The sequence below is a fragment of the Geotrypetes seraphini genome, chromosome 7 (genome assembly GCF_902459505.1).
Source record: "Geotrypetes seraphini chromosome 7, aGeoSer1.1, whole genome shotgun sequence".
Classification (NCBI taxonomy): domain Eukaryota; kingdom Metazoa; phylum Chordata; class Amphibia; order Gymnophiona; family Dermophiidae; genus Geotrypetes; species Geotrypetes seraphini.
The window spans coordinates 149,170,409-149,191,790 of NC_047090.1; the positions used below are offsets into that span (position 1 = coordinate 149,170,409).

General features: G+C 40.6%; 1 protein-coding gene across 2 annotated transcripts in view; it reads right to left on the reverse strand.

Moving 5' to 3' along the window:
• Positions 1-21,382, reverse strand: part of PPP2R5E (protein phosphatase 2 regulatory subunit B'epsilon) — a 274,354-nt gene that overhangs the window by 114,686 nt on the left and 138,286 nt on the right. For both annotated transcript variants that reach the window (XM_033953140.1, XM_033953139.1), the window contains exons 4-5: positions 20,819-20,920; positions 6,192-6,284 (exon numbers count right to left, since the gene is read on the reverse strand). In XM_033953140.1, coding sequence (XP_033809031.1) covers positions 6,192-6,284; positions 20,819-20,920 — 195 coding nt within the window. The remainder of the gene's footprint in view (positions 1-6,191; positions 6,285-20,818; positions 20,921-21,382) is intronic.

A 21,382-nucleotide genomic window follows, 5' to 3' on the forward strand; every position in this document is an offset into this window, starting at 1 on the left:
GGATTTCCCCAATGAATATTGTAGCATGGCCGTCCCTTAGGGCCTAACAGGGCCCGGCACACACCTACAATATTGCTCTGGCGTGCTTCCCCAAGAAGGAGGAAGCCCTGTTGTGAGTACCTTACTCTGTGTACAAAAGTCAGAATGACACAATTCAGGTAAGTATCAAAAGAAAGAAATAACATTTATTGATCATCCAGATAGGGCAAAACCAAAAATGCAAGAAAACAAAAGTCTAAAAGTAACAGCAACTATAATGTGCCCCAAAATAATATGGTTCTCACCAGCCTGGTCTGGTTCATGCTCCAGTGTTTCACTTATGTCCCAGGTAAGTCCTATTTTGAAGTAGTAATAACAGCACAAAGTACAAATGAGTCCCAGGCAGTCTTTAGTCCAAACACAAAACTCAGAGCTGTATAATGTTGCAGCGCTTCTCCCTTCTCTCCAAGCATTAAGGAGCGGAAGGTTATCGGATTTGCCAGTTCGGCTCCTTGGCAAAGCAAAGAACAAAAAAATATAACCCATAAACACATTACTTGGATGTCAGGCAAACCGGCACCCAACCTTCAGGGTTTTCATAGCACTCAAAAATGCATTATCAATGTTGTTGAACTGTCCTTCAGCATTGTCCCCGCAGAGAGACAGCCAACACAAAACAAAAAGATCAAAAAAAAAATCAAGAACTTTGCAAGTCAAACACACAGTCAGATCAACTCACTTCCATGGCTTCTGGTAAAGCAAGTTCAGGCAGAACACTCCATTCCATGTCTTCCAATACCTGGTTCTCCTGTGTTTGTTCCTCTGCCTCCGGGTTAATCATTTCCACATCTGTGGTTTCCTGGGCTGGTGGAGGTTCCTTCCACATGGGAACTTCCCTGGCCTCCTCCTCTCTCCGGGACAGCCAGCTTTCTAAATGTTCCAAAGCTGCTGTGCCACGCCCAGCCCTATTAGGGGGAAGGGCTTTTTGCACCTGAGTCTGCCTTTTACCCTGCTTGGTCAGCAGTTTACAAGATGGAGGATTTAAAGGGGCTAAACGGTTTTTCCCAGGGCTATGTACTAAGCCCTGCCTGAACACAGCCTGTGCTTCCTGCTCTTGTTCCTGCCCTGCAGGGACATATTGATCAGCCCTGACTATTTTCACTGGGCGATTCCTGAGGCTCTTCACTGGCACAAGGCCGGAGCTGGGATTGGGCTTGTGACAATATGCATGAGATCTATTTGCATGCACTGCTTTCATTGTATGCTAATAGATCTCATGCATATTCATTGGGGAAATTCTGAAAACCTGATTGGATTGTGGCTCTCGAGGAGGGACTTTGACACCTCTGATATATACTTAGTTACTCTAGTATTCTATAAAGGAATATAGGCACTCATGTTCTTTTATATAACAGGCTCCTACCAGGCACCCTGCTATAAGTACATAACAAAGTGATGCATCACCACTTCAGTCTTTCCTGGTAGGAGAAAAGTAAGAAGTTTCAAAATCAAAGAGTGATTTTTATACCAGGCAGTTTCAAAGACATTTCACTTATAATTTAATTATTATTTTATTTTTGTTTTTAAGGTAATCTTTGTTTTTATCCTCCCTGATTAATTGTTGGGATGTACATATCTTGTCTCTATCTTTCCTATCTGAACATATTCAATGGAGTTCCTTTCATTATTCAATTGTTACATTGTAAACGATTTAGGTCAGTAAAATGCTGGAGCGGTATATAAAATCTTAATAAACATAAACTTAACATAAAATATTTAAAACCATTACAGCATAAATCAACATCAAATCCTCAGCTCGGCAAACAATTACAGCAGATACAGATATAACTTCACGTTCTTCAGTTGGAAGAAACAGAATACCTGAGGTCTAAGCTTAGGCAAAATTTGTTTGAGCATGGCAATAAGTCCAGCGCTATGAAGGCTTGCTATCTTAGAGCATGTCAAATTCAGACAACTATTCAGAAGATCAGAGACTCTAAAGGGCAAATATGCTACAATGATAGGAACATACAACAATCTTTCTGCAGTATTATGAACAGCTTTACCAAGTGGGTGGTGATGGGTTCTGATTAGAAATTGAGAACTTTTTCTATGCACTGCATCTTCCCAGCCCGATACAGGGGGTTAAAAATTAATTAAGTGAACCCATATCATTAGGGGAAGTACAAGGAATTAAGGCTTTGAAAAAGGGAAAGTCCCCAGGGTTGGATGGGTAAACTGACCAGTTTGGGGATGTATTGGGTGCCTTATTGATGAGTGCTGAATGGGATTGGAGGGGGGAGTCTCCCAGCTTTGATGGGGGAAGCAGGGGTTAACAGTGCTCCTGAAACCTGGGAAAGAACATATGGGCTGTGGAGTGTTTAAACCCATATCGCTTTTAAATGTGGATGCCAAGATAATAGTCAAAGTACTGGAATTAAGGTTGGATAAGGTGTTGCCAGGACTTAGCCATGTTGACCAATTCAGACTAATACAGAGGAGACAGATGGGAACTACATTCAACAAACTTTACATTTACTTTGGGGGTCCCAATAAGCCCAAAATAAAATTGCCTTGTTGGTTATAGATGCTGAAAAGGCATTTCATAGGGTGCGCTGGGATTTCCTATGGGCTGTTATGGGGCAGATGGGACTGGCGAATACTTTTTGCTCTTAGGTTAAAGCACTATACATCTCGCCTAGAGCATAGGGACTAGACAAGGGTGTGCCCTCTCACTGGATTTTTTTGCATTTTATATTAAGCCACTGGCATTAAAAATTAGAGAACTTCCTGATATATGGGGAATTAAGGAGGGGGCTTTGAAGCATAAGTTGGCTCTTTTCGCAGATATGTTACATGTACGGGACCCCAGGCCTGACCTTGCCAGTGCTACTGGATATATTTTGAACTTATGGGAACTATGCAGGTTTCAAGGTCAACATGGACAAGTCTGAGATTTTGGGTATTACCCTCAATGAGGAATAGGAACCAATCTTTTCCTTTTAAATTGGCAAAGGGGGGTATGCAATATTTAGACGTTCAGCTCTCCCATGACTTGACTAAGTTATATGAGGTCAACTACTCTCACATAATATGACAGGTGAGGATGGACCTAAAAAAATGGAATGGACTCTAGTTTTTATGATGGGGAGGATAGTGGTTTTGAAAGTGAATGTCCTACCACGATCGTTCCTCTTTCAAACATAGGATAGTGCTGAATTTCTCAGGTATATTTGGAGGGGGAAACCATCAAGGTTGGCTTTGAGAGTTTTATGGGGGGAAAGGAGGAGGGAGGCAGTTCCAAAATTATTCTGGTATTATCAGGCTGCACAGATGCGCTTTTTGTTAGATTGGATCATAGCAGAAACAAAACCAGGGATTCAGTTGGAACAGATTTTTATTGGGTCTTTAGTGTTGAAAAATTGGCTGTGGGAATTCACTTCACTGAAAGACAGATTAAGTGGAATAATCAACCCTTTTATAAGACATCTAATAAAGCTCTGGTGCACAGTCTGGAGGGAGGAGGGGATTAATATCAACATTAGCACCTATTAGAAAGGAACCAAGATTTGAAACAGGATAAGAAAGAGGAACTTTTATAAGATGGGAACTGGGTATTGTAACATTTTGAGACTTACTGCAGGGAAATCATTCAGTATTATCCCTTTCACAGAACTGAGAGATAGATATGACCTACCTGTAGGGGATTTTTGGCTCATATGCAACTTAGGCACTTTATGCTAACCCAGGGATGGGAGGGTGCATCACCAGCAGAGGAAGAGCATATTGAAAATTTATGGGTGCTATTAGGGAGGGTGCTAAAACCCATCTCTTGTTTTATATCAATATTTATGGGGAGCAGACAAAATACCCATAAATGGACAAATGGGAAAGGGATTTGGGATGTATGTTTTACAGGAAGGAAAGGGATAGACTATGTTTAGAGGTTCAGAGAGCTTCCCATGTATATTGATACAAGAAAATGCTTATAAAATCTTATTCAAATGCTATTTAACACTGGATCAACTGAAAAAAAAATGTTTCCTAATGTGTCTAATAAATGCTGGAGATGTGGGTCTGAGGGAACACTTACATATTTGGTGGGACTGTTTAGAGTTTCAACCATTCTGGAAGACTGTGTCCTCTTGTTTGTCAACATTTTTAGACTCTGGTTCCTAGTGTACCACAGTGATGCATTCTACGCCTATACAATGTGAAACCCTTGAAATAGCAGAGCCTGTTGCTGTGGATAGGCTTGGCAGCTGCAAAGTGCTTGATTGCCAGGCACTAGAAAAGTCAACTGTCTCCTACTTTGGATGAGTGGAAGGATCGATTGCAGACTACAACCAATATGGAAGAATGGGTGACTAAGCGAAATGAACACTGAGAAGCAACAATGGACCAGGCCAATGATTATGGACAACCTCAAGAACTGAAAGAGGAAGAAAAAGAAGGGGGGAGGTTTTATTGAAGGTAGGTAAAGTGTCTTGAAGGAACAACAGGGCACTCTACAGGAAGGTATCTTTTGCTGTTAGGGGGTAAAGGGGGGGACAAAGGCAGTGTTGGGAGACAATGTATGTTGGAAAGACAAATTTATGGTTCATATGTTGTAATATTATATTGTACTGTTCCTTTAAAACTGCAATTAAAAATATTGTGAAAAAAATTAGATCTACAATGCACAGAAAATTTTACCTAGCAAGAAATGATAATCACCATAATTTCATCAGTTTTATTATCAAACAAAGCACACTGATATTTTCATTAGTCACCAAATTGATGAACTCGGAAAATGCATGATCATTTCATTTACTGCTGATCCCTTTTTTCATCCTTTATTTCAAGAACAAACTATTGTATCTAACTTATCAAGTTTTTAAAATAAAGCTGAAAAAGGTTATTCTTTTAAACAATCTACATAATATACATGGTTATTATGACACTGTATGCTAAATTAAACTGGAAACATGAAGTGCAAATTACTCAGTAACCTAAAGAAGCTCACGGGTATCCTAGATCATCATGTCTCTTAGCAACCATACCCATGCTTTCCAAATTGGATGTAGGTTCTCTTCAGAAATAAAATGTTAAAGTCCAAACACAATAATCCACCCACTGAAAAGCTTTATGTCTAGCAATAAATTTATGTTTAAAAAATTGTAAATAGAAAACATTTATAAAACTTATTTTCTTATAAGCAATGATAAAAGGAGATACTGCAACCTAAGAACTTAAGAATAGCCTTACTGGGTCAGACCAACTGTCATCAAGCCCAAAAGCCTGTTCTCACAGTGGCCAATCCAAGTCACTAGTACCTGGTCAAAACCCAAAGTAGCAACATTACATGCTACCAAATCAGGGCAAGCAGTGGCTTGCCCTATGTCTTTCTCAATAACAGACTAGACTTTTCCTCCAGAAAATTGTCCAAGCCATTGCTGGAGATGACAGAACCATTCATCTCTACTTCACAGTCTTCTTGTTCAACCAGCATGAGATGACATTTTATTCTATGTACAGATGACACATAATACATACTGAGGTTTAGAAAACTAAACAGCAGATAGATGTACAATAAATTTCCTTCATTAAATATGGTTTATAACTTGTGAGCAAACACTACTTGAATAGAAGCAGATAGCTTCCCAATAAGCATGCTAACTTAAATTAAGCATTCTTAAACAGTAAATACTTCAATTAAAATACTTGTTCAGCCTTACATAATTTAACATTGCTTACGAATTAGAATGTGAAAGCACACACTGTACACTGATTACTTCCAAATTATCAGGCAAAAATGTTTGAAATCAGCATATAAATAAGCATTCTTTCACTAAGCAGACAAACGTAAATTGTATTGTTATTCTCAGCTTCTTCTGCAAGATTGTTGTGCCAGTTCAATTTGCTAATTATATTGAATACTCCTAATCTATGCTTTACTAGAATATTAACTTTATATCAGATGTTTTATCAGCAAGAGGAATACTTATTTGGGCTTTGAGATCACTTGACCACTATTATATTCCTGCCATGTCAATTTTTAGTAAACTGCTGTTCTCACTTCTCACTCCATTATAATCTAGAAAAATATTTATTATATTTCAAACATCTATAAATCTAGAAAGTACAAATAAATATTCCATTTTCAGTTAGAAATTTACATCAAACTAATTATAATATAGTTGTACATGTATTTGTTAATTAAAAATGCTTACCTGCAATACAAATTTTTGATCTATGTATTTTTTGGCAATGCTGGGTTGGAATTCCTGGCTTTCCAAAAATCTTATGAAAAATTCATATACAAGCTGCAAGAAAGAGTATTCCAAAATGGTATATAGTCTATATGAAATATTTCTTTTTCATAGAAATTTAGAATTAAGAAAACCCAACATGTTGCAATGTACATACCTCCCCAGTCATCCAACAAAGCCCTTTTATAAATCTACAAATTATAAGCAGCTTAGCTAAACTAGCCTTTCCATTTCCTACTGAAGTCAAGATTTATGGGCACTACTCTTTTGGAACTACTGGCCTCAAGCGAACTTCCCAACCAGATATTTCTCTTCCGTCTCCTCTTCTGCTGCTATTCTCTTTGCCCAATTTGAGCATTTCTCCACTGACTCAATCTGAAAAGTATTAAGATATCTCACCATATTTTCAGTGATATCAGTGCAGGCATTTCAAAAGCTTCCTGAATCTCTTTTTGTACTTCTTAAGAAGTGAAGATGAGGCTCCTGCAAGAAGCTTTCTCCTGTCTGAGCTCGCATGGCTCAACTCCAGCTCCCCCTCTGTAAGGCAGCTGATTTCACACGGCAACTTACCAAAAAGACACTTCACATTCCATTCACTGCCAGCCAGCAAACCGATTCCAGAATTTCTCTCTCTATATATATAGCAGTTCCAGCTGGAATTGCTATAGAGAGAGACTGTAGCTGGTTAGCCATGAATGGAAAGGTAGGAGGGAGGTAAAATCCAGACCATGGGGTCAGGGAGGAAGAGATGAGGGAAATACCGGATTGCAGAAGAGAGGGGAAGGAGAGAGGGATAAAGAGAGACACCCAGATCGCGGAGGTGGGAACACAGACCTGCGTTAACGTACATTAAACATTTAAGGCTCCTTTTACAAAGATACGCTAGCGTTTTTAACGCACGCACTGGATTAGCGCATGCTAGCTGAAAAACTACCGCCTACTCAAGAGGAGCCGGTAGCAGCTAGCACACGTGGCATTTGTAAAAGGAGCCCTTAATGTGTTAATCACGTTAAATGTGCAGCCCTAAAGGAAATTAATAGGTATGACTGAATTTCATTTCCTTATTGTCCCACTATGCCGCCCCAACCAAGGGGATGTATAAAGCTAATATCTTTTGGGTTGAAGGAATAAAAGGACCTCTGAACCACCGCTCAACCAAGGAAGCATCTCCTCAACCAGACAGTCATCTTGTTCCATCTCCCAAAAGAATGCAGGAATGCCTGCATGGCTTCCTTAAAGATATAGCACAGTTACTTACCGTAACAGGTGTTATCCGGGGACAGCAGGCAGATATTCTCACATGTGAGTGACATCATCCATAAAGCCCGACGTCCGCTCATGGTTCCTCAGTTCCATAAGCAAGTTAAAAAGCCAACCAGGGGAGGTAGAAGAGATGTGAGAATATCTGCATGTTGTCCCCGGATTATATCTGTTACAGTAATTAACTGTGCTTTATACTAGGACAAGAAGGCAGCATATTCTCACATGTAGGACTCCCTAGCTTACTGAAGGGGATGGTAGGCGAATTGGCTATTAGGAAAAAAAATAATTCTGTAAAACTGCTTGGCTGAAATGACCATCTCGTCTAGAATGGGATTCTAGAGAGTAGTGAGATGTAAATGTGTAAATTGAGGACAAAGTAGCTGTTTTGCAAATATCTTCAATGGGACTGGAATGCAAGGAGCCACTGATGCCCGTCATAGCTCACACTTTGTGTGCTGTAACACATTCCTTGAGCTGCAGCCCAGCCTGAGCATAGCAGAAGGAAATGCAGGCCGCTAATGATGTGGAAATAGTTCACTTGGTTACAGGCAGGCCCAATCTGTTAGGATCAAAAGAAATGAACAGTTGAGGAGAAGACCTGTGTGATTTAGTTCTTTGTAAATAGTAAGCCAAGGCACGCTTACAGTCCAATGTATGAAGAGCAGTTTATCTGGGGTGAGAATGAGGCTTTGGAAAGAAGAAAGGAAGCACAGTGGATTGATTCAGATGAAATTCTGTGACTACCTTGGGAAGGAATTTAGGATGAGTTCTGAGAACCACCTTGTCATGATGAAACACCGTAAAAGGTGGATCGCAAACAAGTGCTTGAAGTTCACTCACTCGATGATCAAGAAGACTACTTTCTAAGTTAAAAACTTATGGGAACTTTATCATGGAAGATTCATCAGACTGGTGAAAACTATATTGGGATCCCAGATAACTGGAGGCGGTTTTAGTGGAGGTTTCAAGTTTAAGAGTCCTTTCATAAACCGGGAAACAAGCGGATGAGTAGCTAGATATTTATTGTTGAAAGGAGGATAGTAAGCACTAATAGCACTTAGATGAACTTTGATCAACGTGGTCTTAAGACTGGAGTTGGATAAATGAAGAAAGCAGTCCAATACTGAAGGAATAGATGATGTTGAAGTATCCAGGTGATGGAGATTATACCACGAAGTGAAGCATGTCCTTTGAGTTGATAGCAGCGTCGAGTAGAAGGCTTTCTGTAAGCAGCTATAATGGCTTGTACTGGGTCAGAAAGATTGAAATCTGCTGAAGTCAGGTCGAGAGGTACCAAGCTGTTAGGTGCAGAGATTGCAGCTTGGGAAGTAAAAGAGATCCTTGACTCTGAGTGAGTAGAGATGCAAAGTTCTGCAATGGAATTGGATCCTTGACTCTCAGTTGAAATAGAAGGGAAAAATCAAAGTTGCCTGGGCCACCGAGGAGCTATTAAACTTTCTCTATACTGTCCTGTATCCCTCATTGGAGTTCCTTCTCTATACCATTCCCGGTAAACCGTGCCGAGCTCTATGAGTGTGGAGATGATGCGGTATACAAACTTAAGGTTTGGTTTAGTTTAGTTTATTAAGATCATGGTGGCTGATTCTTGTTTGAGTTTGACTAATGTCTTCAGAACTAGAGGAACTGGCGGAAAGGCATACAGGAACCTGTGTGGCCAAGCCCAGAAGAAAAGCATCAGCCTCCAGATGAGGAGAGTACTGTCTGGAGCAGAACTGAGGCAAATTGTGGTTGTGGGGAAATGCAAACAGGTCTATATGAGGCATCCCAAATAGTGAAAAGATGTGGCGTAAGACTTTGGAGTTGAGAGTCAATTCATGTGGCTGAAGAAATCTGCTGAGCCTTTTGTTTCCCTTGTACATATATGGCCTTGAGAAGTATATTTCAAGGAATTGCTCAGTTCCAAATGTTCTCAGCTTCTTGACACAGAGGAAGAGAGCCTGTTCCTCCCTGCTTGCTGATGTAGTACATGGCTACTTGATTGTCTGTGTGAACAAGGAGGACCTGATTGGAGAGGCGATCTTAAAACGTTTTCAGAGCACTGCGAATTGCCCATAATTCCAACAGATTGATGTGGAATGTCTTCTTTCAAGCAGACCACACACCCCGAGTCCTGAGACCATCTAGGTGAGCTCCCCAAGCACAAATGAACGCATCCATCATATTTTGTGATGTGGATGGATGTGCAATAGCAAGCCTCTGGAGAGACTGACGAAGAGGCAAGGTGACATCTGTTGGGATAAGGAATCCAAGCCTGAGACCATTGAGACACCAGCGTCCACTGAGCTGACCTGAGATGAAGTCAAGCGAAGGGAGTTACATGAACTGTGGATGCCATGTGACCCATGAGATTCATCATTTGTCTTGCTGAGATGTTTTGAAGGGTGAATACATGATTGCAAAGGTGAAGCAAGGTGTTTTGTCTTTGTTGGGATAGGAAAGCCCATAGAAGAGTGGTGTTGAGCACAGCCCCTATGAACTCCAACACTTGAGAGGGTTGAAGATGAGACTTTGGAAAGTTGACTTCAAACCCAGAAGCTGGAGAAAAGCTATGGCCACTTGTGTTGCTGAGTGCACTGCTTGAGGCAATGTAGCTTTTATCAACCAATTGTCCAGATACGGAAATACTTGAAACCAGTAGGTATAAAAGGTTGCTGCTACTACCACCAGGCACTTTGTGAATTCTCTTGGAGATGAAGCGACGCTGAATGGCAGAACTTTGTAATAATAATAATTTTATTTCTTATATACCGCCAAAGCCATAGTAGTTCTAGGTGGTTTACAACGAAGAAGGGCTGGACAATCAGCGAAAATGGTACAATGTTACAATCAGATAAAATTAGGTGATACAGAAAAAATGGTACAACAGAGAGAAAAAAATGGTAAAAACAGAAAGAAAGATGGGTGGGTACAATTATGGCAATGAAATGGTACAGTGAAGAAGGTCAAGACAATCTGCGTAAAGGACATATAGAGATAGAGGGCCAGGGTGGGCATAGGGTCTTAGGGTATGAATCGGGTGAAAAGATTAGTTTTTAGTAGTTTCCTGAAGTTTAAGTAGGATGAAGAGTTGTACTGGAAATGCTGATGATTCACACGAAAACGAAGAAACTCTCTGTGATCTGGGTGTATGGATATATGCATGTAGGCCTCTTTGAGGTCTAGAGCAGTGTTCTTCAGCCGTCGGTCCTTGGACTGGTGCCGGTCCGCAGAAAATTTCCTGCCGGTACACAAGGCCGGCACATGCATCGGGCCCCAGACAGTGCTCTTCAGCCGCTGGTCCATGGTGCGATCGATGCGGCGTTGTCTTCGGGCCGGCTCCCTCTTCCTTAGTGCTGCAGTGCACAAAGCTGTGGGCAGAGGCTCCTACACATGTCCTGTGACTGAACCGGAAGCCTTCTCTCTGACGTCGCAACGTCAGAAGAAAGGCTTCCAGATGAGGCGCGGGACGTGCGTGAAGTCGCTGTCTACAGCTTTGTGCACTGCAGCACTGAGGAAGAGGGAGCCAGCCCAAAGTTAACACCAGGGGGGGGGGGGAGGAATAAAACAGCCAGGCGGGAGCAAGCCAGAAGGCAAGGCACAGCATGGAGGGAGAGAGGCAACAATGGTAGGGGGAATGATTTTATTTTTGAATTTAGTGATTGATTTACATCTGCTGTCTGTTCAGGAAGAAATGCATTTGTTTCTTTTCCTCTAGGGTTGTACTGCATGCAGAGTCTTGCATCTTAGGGTTTATTTGTATATATTAGTACTTTTAGTTTTTGGGCCCATATTTGCATGGGGTTATCTATGTTCTGGTAGGAATGAATATTGAGAAGCATACAGTGTGCTTTGTGTTGGTTAATTTTGTGGTTAACCATTATGTGTTGTTAATACGATTATATTGTGTGTGTGTGTATATAAAAAATGAATGGAAAAAATGGTGTTACAATTAGTACTATTATAGGGGCGGGATCTGGGGCTGAGATTGGGTGGAGATGTGCAGGGTCTGGCCCACGACTTAGCCCAGTGTTCTTCAACTGCTGGTCCATGGACCGGTGCCTGTCCACAAAATAATTATTTTATTTCCGCCGGTCCATAGGTGTCAAAAGGTTGAAGAACACTGGTCTGGAGAGCACAGCCAATGGTTTCATTCTAGAAGAGGGTATAGGTTTCCAAGGGATAACATGCAAAACTTTTCTTTCACTAATATTTGTTCAGAGCTTGGAAGTCAAGAATGGGATGAAGACCTCCTGCCTTCTTTGGAATTAGGAAAACCTGGAGTAGAACCCCTGATCTTTCTGGGAAGAGGGTACTTCTATGGCATTTAGTTGAAGCAGAGCTTCGATTTCCGTAAGAAGATGTGAAAGCAGTCCCAGAAATCTAGGGTGGGATCACTGCACCAGCTCATAATACTGAGGATCCAAAGACGGAGTCCTCCCTTGCCACTACATCCACCCTGTAAAACTTGGAAAATGTATGTGGACCTAGTCACTGCCCCACAAATCTCCTCGAGGCAGACCGCCTGAGCTGCCACTCATGAAGAAGCCACATTTCTAGTTGAATGCACTTTTATGGAGACTGATGACTGTTTTCCACAGGCAATATATGCTGATGAAATGGCCCTATAAATCCCTCTGGAGATTGTGGCCTTGAAGGCCAGTTCACCACATCTAGCATGACTAGTGAGCACAAAAAAGATGGACAGATAACCTTAACTTGGTGGTGACCTCAAGATATCAAAGCAGCACTCTTCTCACATCCAACTTTTTCAAAATCTAGTCTTCCTTAGAACCTGTGGACTTTAATGTCAGCAATCTGACTTCTTGATTGACACAGAAAGCCGAAACAACTTTCAACAAAAAGGATGGAATGGTGCACAAAAACTCTGTCTTTATGAATTTGAGTAAAAACTCTGCAAGAAAGAGCCTATAGCTCCACGACTCTTCTCGTTGAGGTAATAGCCATAAGAAAGTATCAGATCTATCAAGGATACTTTCTTCAGCAGCTCATATGGAGCCTAGCTGAGGCCTTGCAAAACCATATTAAGGTTCCATGAAGGGAGTGGGAGTTTTATAGGGGACCTGAGACACAGTGCCCCTTTCAGGAATCTGGCTATGTCCGGATGAGATGCCAATGAAGCTTTTCAGTCTTGAGCCCTGAAACAAGAGAGTCTCGCCACTTGGACTCTGAGAGATGCCACTGTAAGCCCGTTGTCAAGGCCAGCCTGAAGGAAGGCTAATGTCATGAAGATCAGCCCACTTGAACAGTAAAGTGAGCTTCCTGACTCATCTGCGTATTCTTGGTGCCTCCCTGGCAATTGACATATACCACCGCTGTAGAACTGTCCAAAAAGACTCGAACTGCTTGTCCTTCCAGACTCTACTGCAGTCTCTGCAAAACCAGTCAAATGGCTCAAAGTTCAAATCTGTTGATTGACCACTTCCTTTGGGAGGCCAACCAACACCCCTAGATCGGATGTCCATTGCAGTAAGTCCCTTAGCTGAACAGGCTGGCATCTGTTGTCACAGTTACCCATGAGGCTATTCAGAGAGGCATGCCCTAAGACAATGCCTGTGGGCAGTCACCATCTATACTGACCCGGGCTTCCAGTGTCCATGGCATAGACATCTGCAGAGAGTCCGATTGAGATGACCACCTCGATAGCAACACATTCTGAAGAGGATGCATGCGAGTCTTCATCCAGGGGACCACATTTATCATGGTTCTCATGGAGCCTAGAACTTGCAGGTAGTACCATGCAAATGGAGCTGGCTTGGCCCGTAAGCTCTTTAGCTGAGTGCAAAGTTTCTGTTTGTGCGCCTCTGGTAGACAGACAGACATGAGCTTCTGCCATGTTGAAGATGACGCCTAGTTATTCCAGGGATTGGGATAGAATTGGTTGGCTCTTTCAGAAATTCACTATCCAACCCAGTCGTCTCCAGGACCTGGACCATGTGAGCCACTATTTGTTCTTCTGGGAATGACAGATCAGCTAGTCATTCAGGTATGAATAAACCTGCAAGCCCATCTTGCACAGATGGGCAGATAACCAGCACCATCACCTTGGTGAATGTGTGAGGTCCTGTCACCAGTCCAAAGGGAAGGGCTGAGAACTGGTAATGGTTTTCTAAGTCATGAAATCACAGGAACTTTCTGTGGTCTAGAAATATGGGAATGTGCAGGTAGGCCTCTGTCAAATAAAGAGGCCAGAAATTCTTCTGGTGCTACTGCCGCTATGACTGATCATACTGTCTCCATGCAAAAGTGCGGAACTTTCAGCTCTGCACTGACATGCATAAAATTCAGAATGGGCCTCCAATCATTTGAACCTTTCTTGGGCATGATGAAGTATATGGAGTATCTGCCTGAGCCCAAATCTTTAAGGTGGCACAGACATTATGTCCTGAATATCTAACAGCCTCTGAATTGTAGCCACAACCTTGCTTGCTTTCTCTGGTAACCCTACCGGGAAGTCCACAAACCAGAACGTCAAAGGCTGAGTGAATTCAAACTTGCAACCACTCTGAATGATCTCCAGTACCTAACAGTCTGACAAGATCTACGCTCAGGCCTCTGCATAGCCCAAGATCCATCCCCCCTATCATTAGGGAAACCGCTCCACACTTGACATCATTGTGATTTCTTGTAGGTTGAAACGGAATGAGAACTGAAGGCCTGTTCCACCAGGGGCCTGAGAATCTGTCTGGATCCCTGGAAGGATCTTTGAGAGGAGACTTCTCCTGAGAACTGCTGAAAGTGCCTGGAGCCATGAAAATGATACCGCTTGGAGCCTCTAGAGGAGTGGTTCTCAACCCTGTCCTGAGGACCCCCCACAGCCAGTCGGGTTTTCAAGATATCCTTAATGAATATGCATGAGAGAGATTTGCATAGAATGGGAAGTGACAGGTATGCAAATCTCTCTCATGCATATTCATTAGGGATATCTTGAAAACCCTACTGGCTGGGGGGTCCCCAGGACAGGGTTGAGAACCACTGCTCTAGGAGGTTCACCGTCTGCTGTCAGGTAGAGATTTCAGTCGAAGATCTGTCATGAGATCGTCCAGCCCTTTTCCAAACAACATTTATCCCTTGAAAGAAAGTCTAAAGAGGGTAGTCTTGGAGGAGGAATATTCCGCCCACTGCCTGATCCAGAGCAGCAGACTGAAATCTAATAAGCCAAAAGTTTGCTCATGACTCTAATGATGTCGTAGAGAGCACTGACTACATAATCCACTCCAGCAAATAGAAGCTGGGGTAGAGGCTCACCCTCCACCAGCTAAGGCTCCGCAACCTGGTATAACAGACTCATGTCTTAAAGGAAGCTGCTGCAGTCACTTTAATTCCCGAGGCTAGCACTTCGAATTGTCAAGATCACATCCCCTCTGTGATCCTGCATATCCTTCAATACCACTCCTCTCTCACTTGGTAGGGACGTGCGCTTAGTTATGTACACTATCAAAGAATCTACCTTGGGCTGAGCGAACAGTTGCTGACACTCCTATTCCACTGGATACAGCCAAGTCATTGTCTTGGATACTTTAAGGGACCCTTCAGGAGCATCCCAATGCTCCATGACCAACACACTGATATCAGGATGCCAGGGAAACGAAGCTGACTAGGCTCTCACTCAACTTATTATAGAGCAGGGAGCAGAGGGGACCTGCTGGGAGTCTGAGTTTAACTCATGCAGAGAATCAGCGATAAGCTCTAACAGAGCCAAGGGTCTGAACATGCAGTGGACCCATTGATCAAGGGCCACCACTGTATCTGGTGCACATGCACGCAACACTGCATCTCTGTGATAGTAAGGACACAGAAATAGACCCATCATCTTCTGAGTCTCCCTCAGAAAGGGCTCTCAGATCCTGGCCAGCCTCTAAAACTGAGGCAGACACGCTCAGCCCTCTCATGTGCCTCCTGGTGCACTGCCACATGCCTCTTGGGGATTTCGGACATCCATAGAGGTTCTCCACATTACATCGTCAAATTCCAGAGAAAATGCAGTTAGGCAGAACGGAGTCTCCTCTAGATGACTTCAGCTTGCATCTATTATGCTCTGTGGCCTCCATGCCTCTGTGTTTATGATAACTGCCATTCTGGGGATATGAAAAGGATTTACTCCCAACAGACCCCCCCCTTTACTGTTCTTCAACTCTAGAGAGCAAAGGGGAGACTAAGCTAACCGTTCCCTGCCTCCCCTTCATGTGTTGCTCAGCACGTAGCACAAGGGTGTGCTCTGGGCTCCCATCCAATGCAAACCTGGCATGAATTAGGGGTAAAGGAGCCCGTCGACTCCATCCCTGCCAGTTTTGAGGCAAAACAAGGTAATCTGAAGCTTCTAGAGAACATTTTTAAAAAAAAAAAAAGGACAGGAAATCCAAGATGGCTGCCATGGCAGCATTTTAAAGCCAAAAAACAGCACCAAAACACATTAACTAAAATTAAAAAACAGTGATTTTAGGATTTTAGAGGTGGGGAAACCTAAGGGAAAGGATAGAAACTTTAAAAAATCCCAGGTTTTAAAGAGCCCTCTCCCCCTGATTTTCCTAATAGGTTGTAACAGCCTTACTCACTGTGACCGGTGTTGGAAATGTGTTGCAGCCTGCCTCAGCTCCAAAGATAGTTGGATCTGGGAGAAGAAATCACTGCCTCAAATAGACCGCTTCAGTGCTGAATCTTCATGATGCCAGTCTAACTGAGCCTCGAACTTCTGCGGGATCCTTCTGAGCCCCCTATGGATGCCTGACCGCCTGCGTTCAAGCCCCTGCGACACAATAGGCAAGCAATGCTACAAGGGAAAGGACCCCGAACTCTAAAGGTTTCTGCAGGCTAGCCAACATGTATTACAAAGGGATTGGCCTGTCAGCTGCAGACCTCAGTTTTGCTTCTCCTCCACGCAGACAGAGTTGGACCCTCATCTAGGGGAACTCTTAGAACCAAAAGCAGTCAAAATATCGCAAAAAAGACAGAAAAAAAATAAAACAAAGCAGATCAGAAAGACTACTTCCAGCTTGCATGCAAAAGGAAAAACTGAAGAGACAGCAAAGTTTCTAGTGAAGGAGGAGGGATTCAAAAGCTGGAGTGGATTTCTTCTACACAGCTCATGAGCACTGGAATATTACCTGTCCATCCCCAATGACACATCTATTACACTAGAAACATTTATAGGTGTTATGTTGAGAGACTTGGAATCTTTCTATAGACAAAAAAATAAATTTGCATGCCAAAAATAAAGAATTTAAGGTCTGTTTCTTTTTTATGTTAAGAAAGTCTGGCTTTATTTAGGGGGTAGGGTTGCTTTATTTAAAATGGTTATTTTTCCAAGATGGTTATATGTTTTTCAGATGATCCCGTTGGAGTTGAATAATAGTGATTGGCGTAAGTTACAAACATTAATTACAAAATTTTGTTAGGCAGGTAAAAAACCAAAATTATCTTTTGAATTTTTATTGGGTTCAGGGACAAGAGGGGGATTAGGTCTTCCAGACCTACATATTCATAATCGGGCATGTCTGTTAAAATACATCAGAGATTGGATTCTTGAGGATGATTTGTTTACCCCTTTGTCATATGAGAAAGCATTTTTCCATCCATATCATTTATTATTTTTAATTAAAATACCAGAAGATTACCAGATTATCTTAAAGGTAATTCTATTCTAATTCCTTTGAGATCAGTTTGGAGTAAAATTCTGAAACTATGGGAATATCAATCTAATATAACAGATCTTTTACCAATTCAGGGAAATTGAGATTTTTACCCAGGTATGACAAATGGTACTTTTAGATTATGGGTAAATAAAGGGGTTAGATTTATACTCAGATTTTGAATGATTCTGGAAAAATAAGAAGTCTTCCAGATTTTTATTTAACAGTGGGTAGCAGTCCAGGATCATTATTTGGATATATGCAATTAGCACATTATATTAGTAAAATACGAAGAGGGAGAATTTCATTGGGTGTTCATGAAAGGTTTTTCAATTTTTTTAATCAAAGTAATGATATTCCAAATTTCTGTATCTTTATTAAATAAATGGTGGTGGTGTTTAATTCCAAATAGAACATATGATGATACTATTATACAAAAATGGTGTGATGAATTGGGGATGCAGATTTCTCTATAAGATTTTGGTCAAGCTATTTATCGTTATATATGGAGAGAATGTACATATAGAGTGTTGCATAGGGCTTATTTCTCTCAAGTACAAGCATTTCATGCAGGTCTAGTAAATTCTCCTATTTATATCAAATGTGAGAAAGACCCAAATACTTTATCTCATGCATTGTGGCAATGTCCTCTTATTAAATCATTTTGGTCTGCCATCTTATTATTTTTAGGTGCTTTATGGAATATTCAATTAGTGGAATCTGTAAGGGGGTAATATTTGGTAAAGCTGCTGCCTGGGGGGGTTTTGGATTAGAAAGAAATATTTTATTTCAGAAGGCATGCATGATTGGTCATAAGTGTATCTACAATATTGGTTACAGAAAGATCCTCCTAGTTTTTGGCATTGGAGGAACCAATTCCATCGGTTAATTTTATTTGAGGTCTGGGAGGTTCGTAAATTTCCAAGAAGAACTAGGTATTTCTTGAAAATTTGGAATCCATATATTCAAAATCTTTCCCATAGAGCTCGTAGTATGATTCTTAATGTTTTATATTGTGGAATAAGAAACTTTCATTACTTCTTAACACTTTGTAATATGCGTCATCTTTCATTATGGGGGTAGGGAGGGAATTTGTTTGATGATAATAATAGTTGGAATTTCTTAAATTGTATATTTATATAATTAATTTATTACATTGTTATATTTTAAAAATTTGGAGGGATGTGAAGGGGTAGGAAAGGTATAGGGGGTATATATGGTATTATGAATAGGTAATATAGAAAATATATTTTGGAGAAATGATAAAATTATTTATGTAATATTTGAGCTTTGAATTTAATTGTAATGAGCATATATTGTATAATTGTATATTTGATTGATTTCTTCAATAAAATGTTTCAACATAAGAAAGTCTGGCTCCAAGATGGTACCAGTGGCAACATGCCAAAATGATGGCCAGAGAAGTCTGTATTTTGGACACCCTTCCTTCACTGCCAAGTTTTTACTTTCAAGCAATGTCCAGGAATATTCATCTTATCTGCCCCCCACCCCACCCCCAAAGTGTCCACTATTGATGGCACATGAAATTGTAGGGGGTTTTCCTGCTCATTTTCATTTGCCAAAGACATGAAATGACATAGGAGATGTTGATATTTGCTATACAGTTTCAAATGAATGCACATTCCTAGTGCCATGACTTACCACCACCATCTGAATATCCAAAGTTACCACAACAGTACTTTCTAGATTCTACACCCCAGCCCATATTAGCACTCTGCAGGAAATAATGCAGCCCTTCACCAGGAATAGGGGAGAGAATAGAAAAGGCTACGATGAAACTTTTGATTTGGCGTTGCTGGTCTCAAGTAGATTCCTTGTGTAGTAATGCCCATAGATCTTGACTGTTGGGAAGTATAATGCAACAAGCTAATTGAATTTTATTTCCCAGTAAAAACAATTATTATTTCCATCAAATAAAGAATTATTGAATTGTAAGCAAACACCCTTGCTTATTGGACAGATCTGGAATAACCGGCTACTATTTGAACTACCTGCCAGTATTCTGAAGTTACATTAAAAAAAGAACATATCTGCTACAAAAAAGTGCAAACTTGTGTGACAAAGCCTTCTCCTTTCCCTTCTTCCACTTGCAAACTCATGGTAAAGTTTGTCTCCTAAGGATGACAAGGACTGTATGAGGCATGTGTATGTATATTCATGTGTATCTTATGCTCATCAGTATAGACAGATGGATAGGTGCTTTGCACCTAAAAGTTATTTTATTATTAATTCCTTATTCTCCAAATTGAGATCCAATGAACAGAATTTATTGATAATTCCATCTCTTAAAGTTATTAATACAAGATAGCAATTTATCTTTTCTGTTACCGCACCTCAAACTTAGAACTCCCTTCCCATTTACTTAAGGGAAGAGCACAATCTGGAGAAATTCAAAAGTAATTTGAAAACTTTTCTCTTTAGAGATGCCTTTGATAATTAACTAAGCAGTTCGCAGGTTGAATTATATTTTTTATTGTATTATACTATGGCTTTTATTTGCTTCCCTTTTTGTATTTTTCCTTGATTGTCCTGCTTTTCTTTAATGATTTTGTATTTCACCTCCCTTCTTTCCTTGTATTTATGAGTTTGTTAAGTTAGTCCATTAGTCCCCTAGGACGTTATATATAGTTATGTATTGTATTGTCTCCCAAATATTGAAATTTTAACATGTTCATCGCTTAGAAATACGATTAAGCGATTAATCAAAAAACTATTAAACTTGAAACTTGATTAAAACTATTACTTTTTCTGGAGCTCACAACCACTCCTATTATAAAAAGTAATTGCGACACATCATTATAGTTCTAAGCCTTAAGAACTTTACCCTACTGATTATTTTTTTGCTACTTCAGCTTGTCTGCGGTGTTCTTTGCTCACATGTTTAAAGACAATAGACTGTTTTCAGTCCAATTCTTTATATGTGAGTTTGCAAACCATTGGACCCCTGAGGAAGGCGTGTTCGCCGAAACACGAACCGTGTAGGGTCCGGTTGGATTTTTATCACAGTATTTTTTATCATTGTACTTTTTTGATTGAATTTTCATGGTTTTATATGTCAGTGTTTGCCGAAACACGAACCGTGTAGGGTCCAGTTGGATTTTTATCACAGTATTTTTTATCATTGTACTTTTTTGATTGAATTTTCATGGTTTTATATGTCAGTGTTTGCCGAAACACGAACCATGTAGGGTCCGGTTGAATTTTTATCACAGTATTTTTTATCATTGTACTTTTTTGATTGAATTTTCATGGTTTTATATGTCAGTGTTTGCCGAAACACGAACCATGTAGGGTCCGGTTGAATTTTTATCACAGTATTTTTTATCATTGTACTTTTTTGATTGAATTTTCATGGTTTTATATGTCAGTGTTTGCCGAAACACGAACCGTGTAGGGTCCAGTTGGATTTTTATCACAGTATTTTTTATCATTGTACTTTTTTGATTGAATTTTCATGGTTTTATATGTCAGTGTTTAATAAATTATCTCCAGAACATCTGTATTCACAGTTTTTGTTTTCATTGGTGGATTGTTTTCACTGTGGATCATTGGGTTTCCCCATTTTTCTTCATAGCTTAGCTAGACTTTAAAAATAGTCTCCAAACTGACATTTCATAACAGTGCAACAGTTTTTCCCCCAAATTAAACATAGCGTACCTGTAAATGTGGCCATGATGCTTCAAGGGTAGGTTCATCCTCTTCTGGATCAAATTCATTGCTGTCACTAGGAGGGAGTGTTCTAAATATATTGCAAGACACCTACAAAAATAAGGGGAATATGTTTTAATACAGAGCTAGAAAACACTAAAATGTAAGCTCTTCATCTACTGGTTAGATCAAATATTTAACCCTGTTCTTGCTACTGCATCAATCATTAGTACAGGAGAAAAATATTTTTACAAAACAAATGAAATCCAATTTCCTCTAGAAAAACACTTTTAAAAACTGAAATGTAATCATCTCATCTTTAAAAAGTAAAAGGTTCACTATGTTTTCAGTCATTTTTTTCCCACCTCTACTCAAACTCAATTTTGGGTTTCTTATAGTACTTCATAGTTACTTGATAAATATTTGTATCAACAAACTTTACATCAGGGGTGCACAACTCCGGCCCTCGAGGGCCATAATCCAGTCGGGTTTACAGGATTTCCCCAGTGAATTTGCATGAGATATATTTACCTGCACTGCTTCCATTGTATGCAAATTGATCTCATGCATATT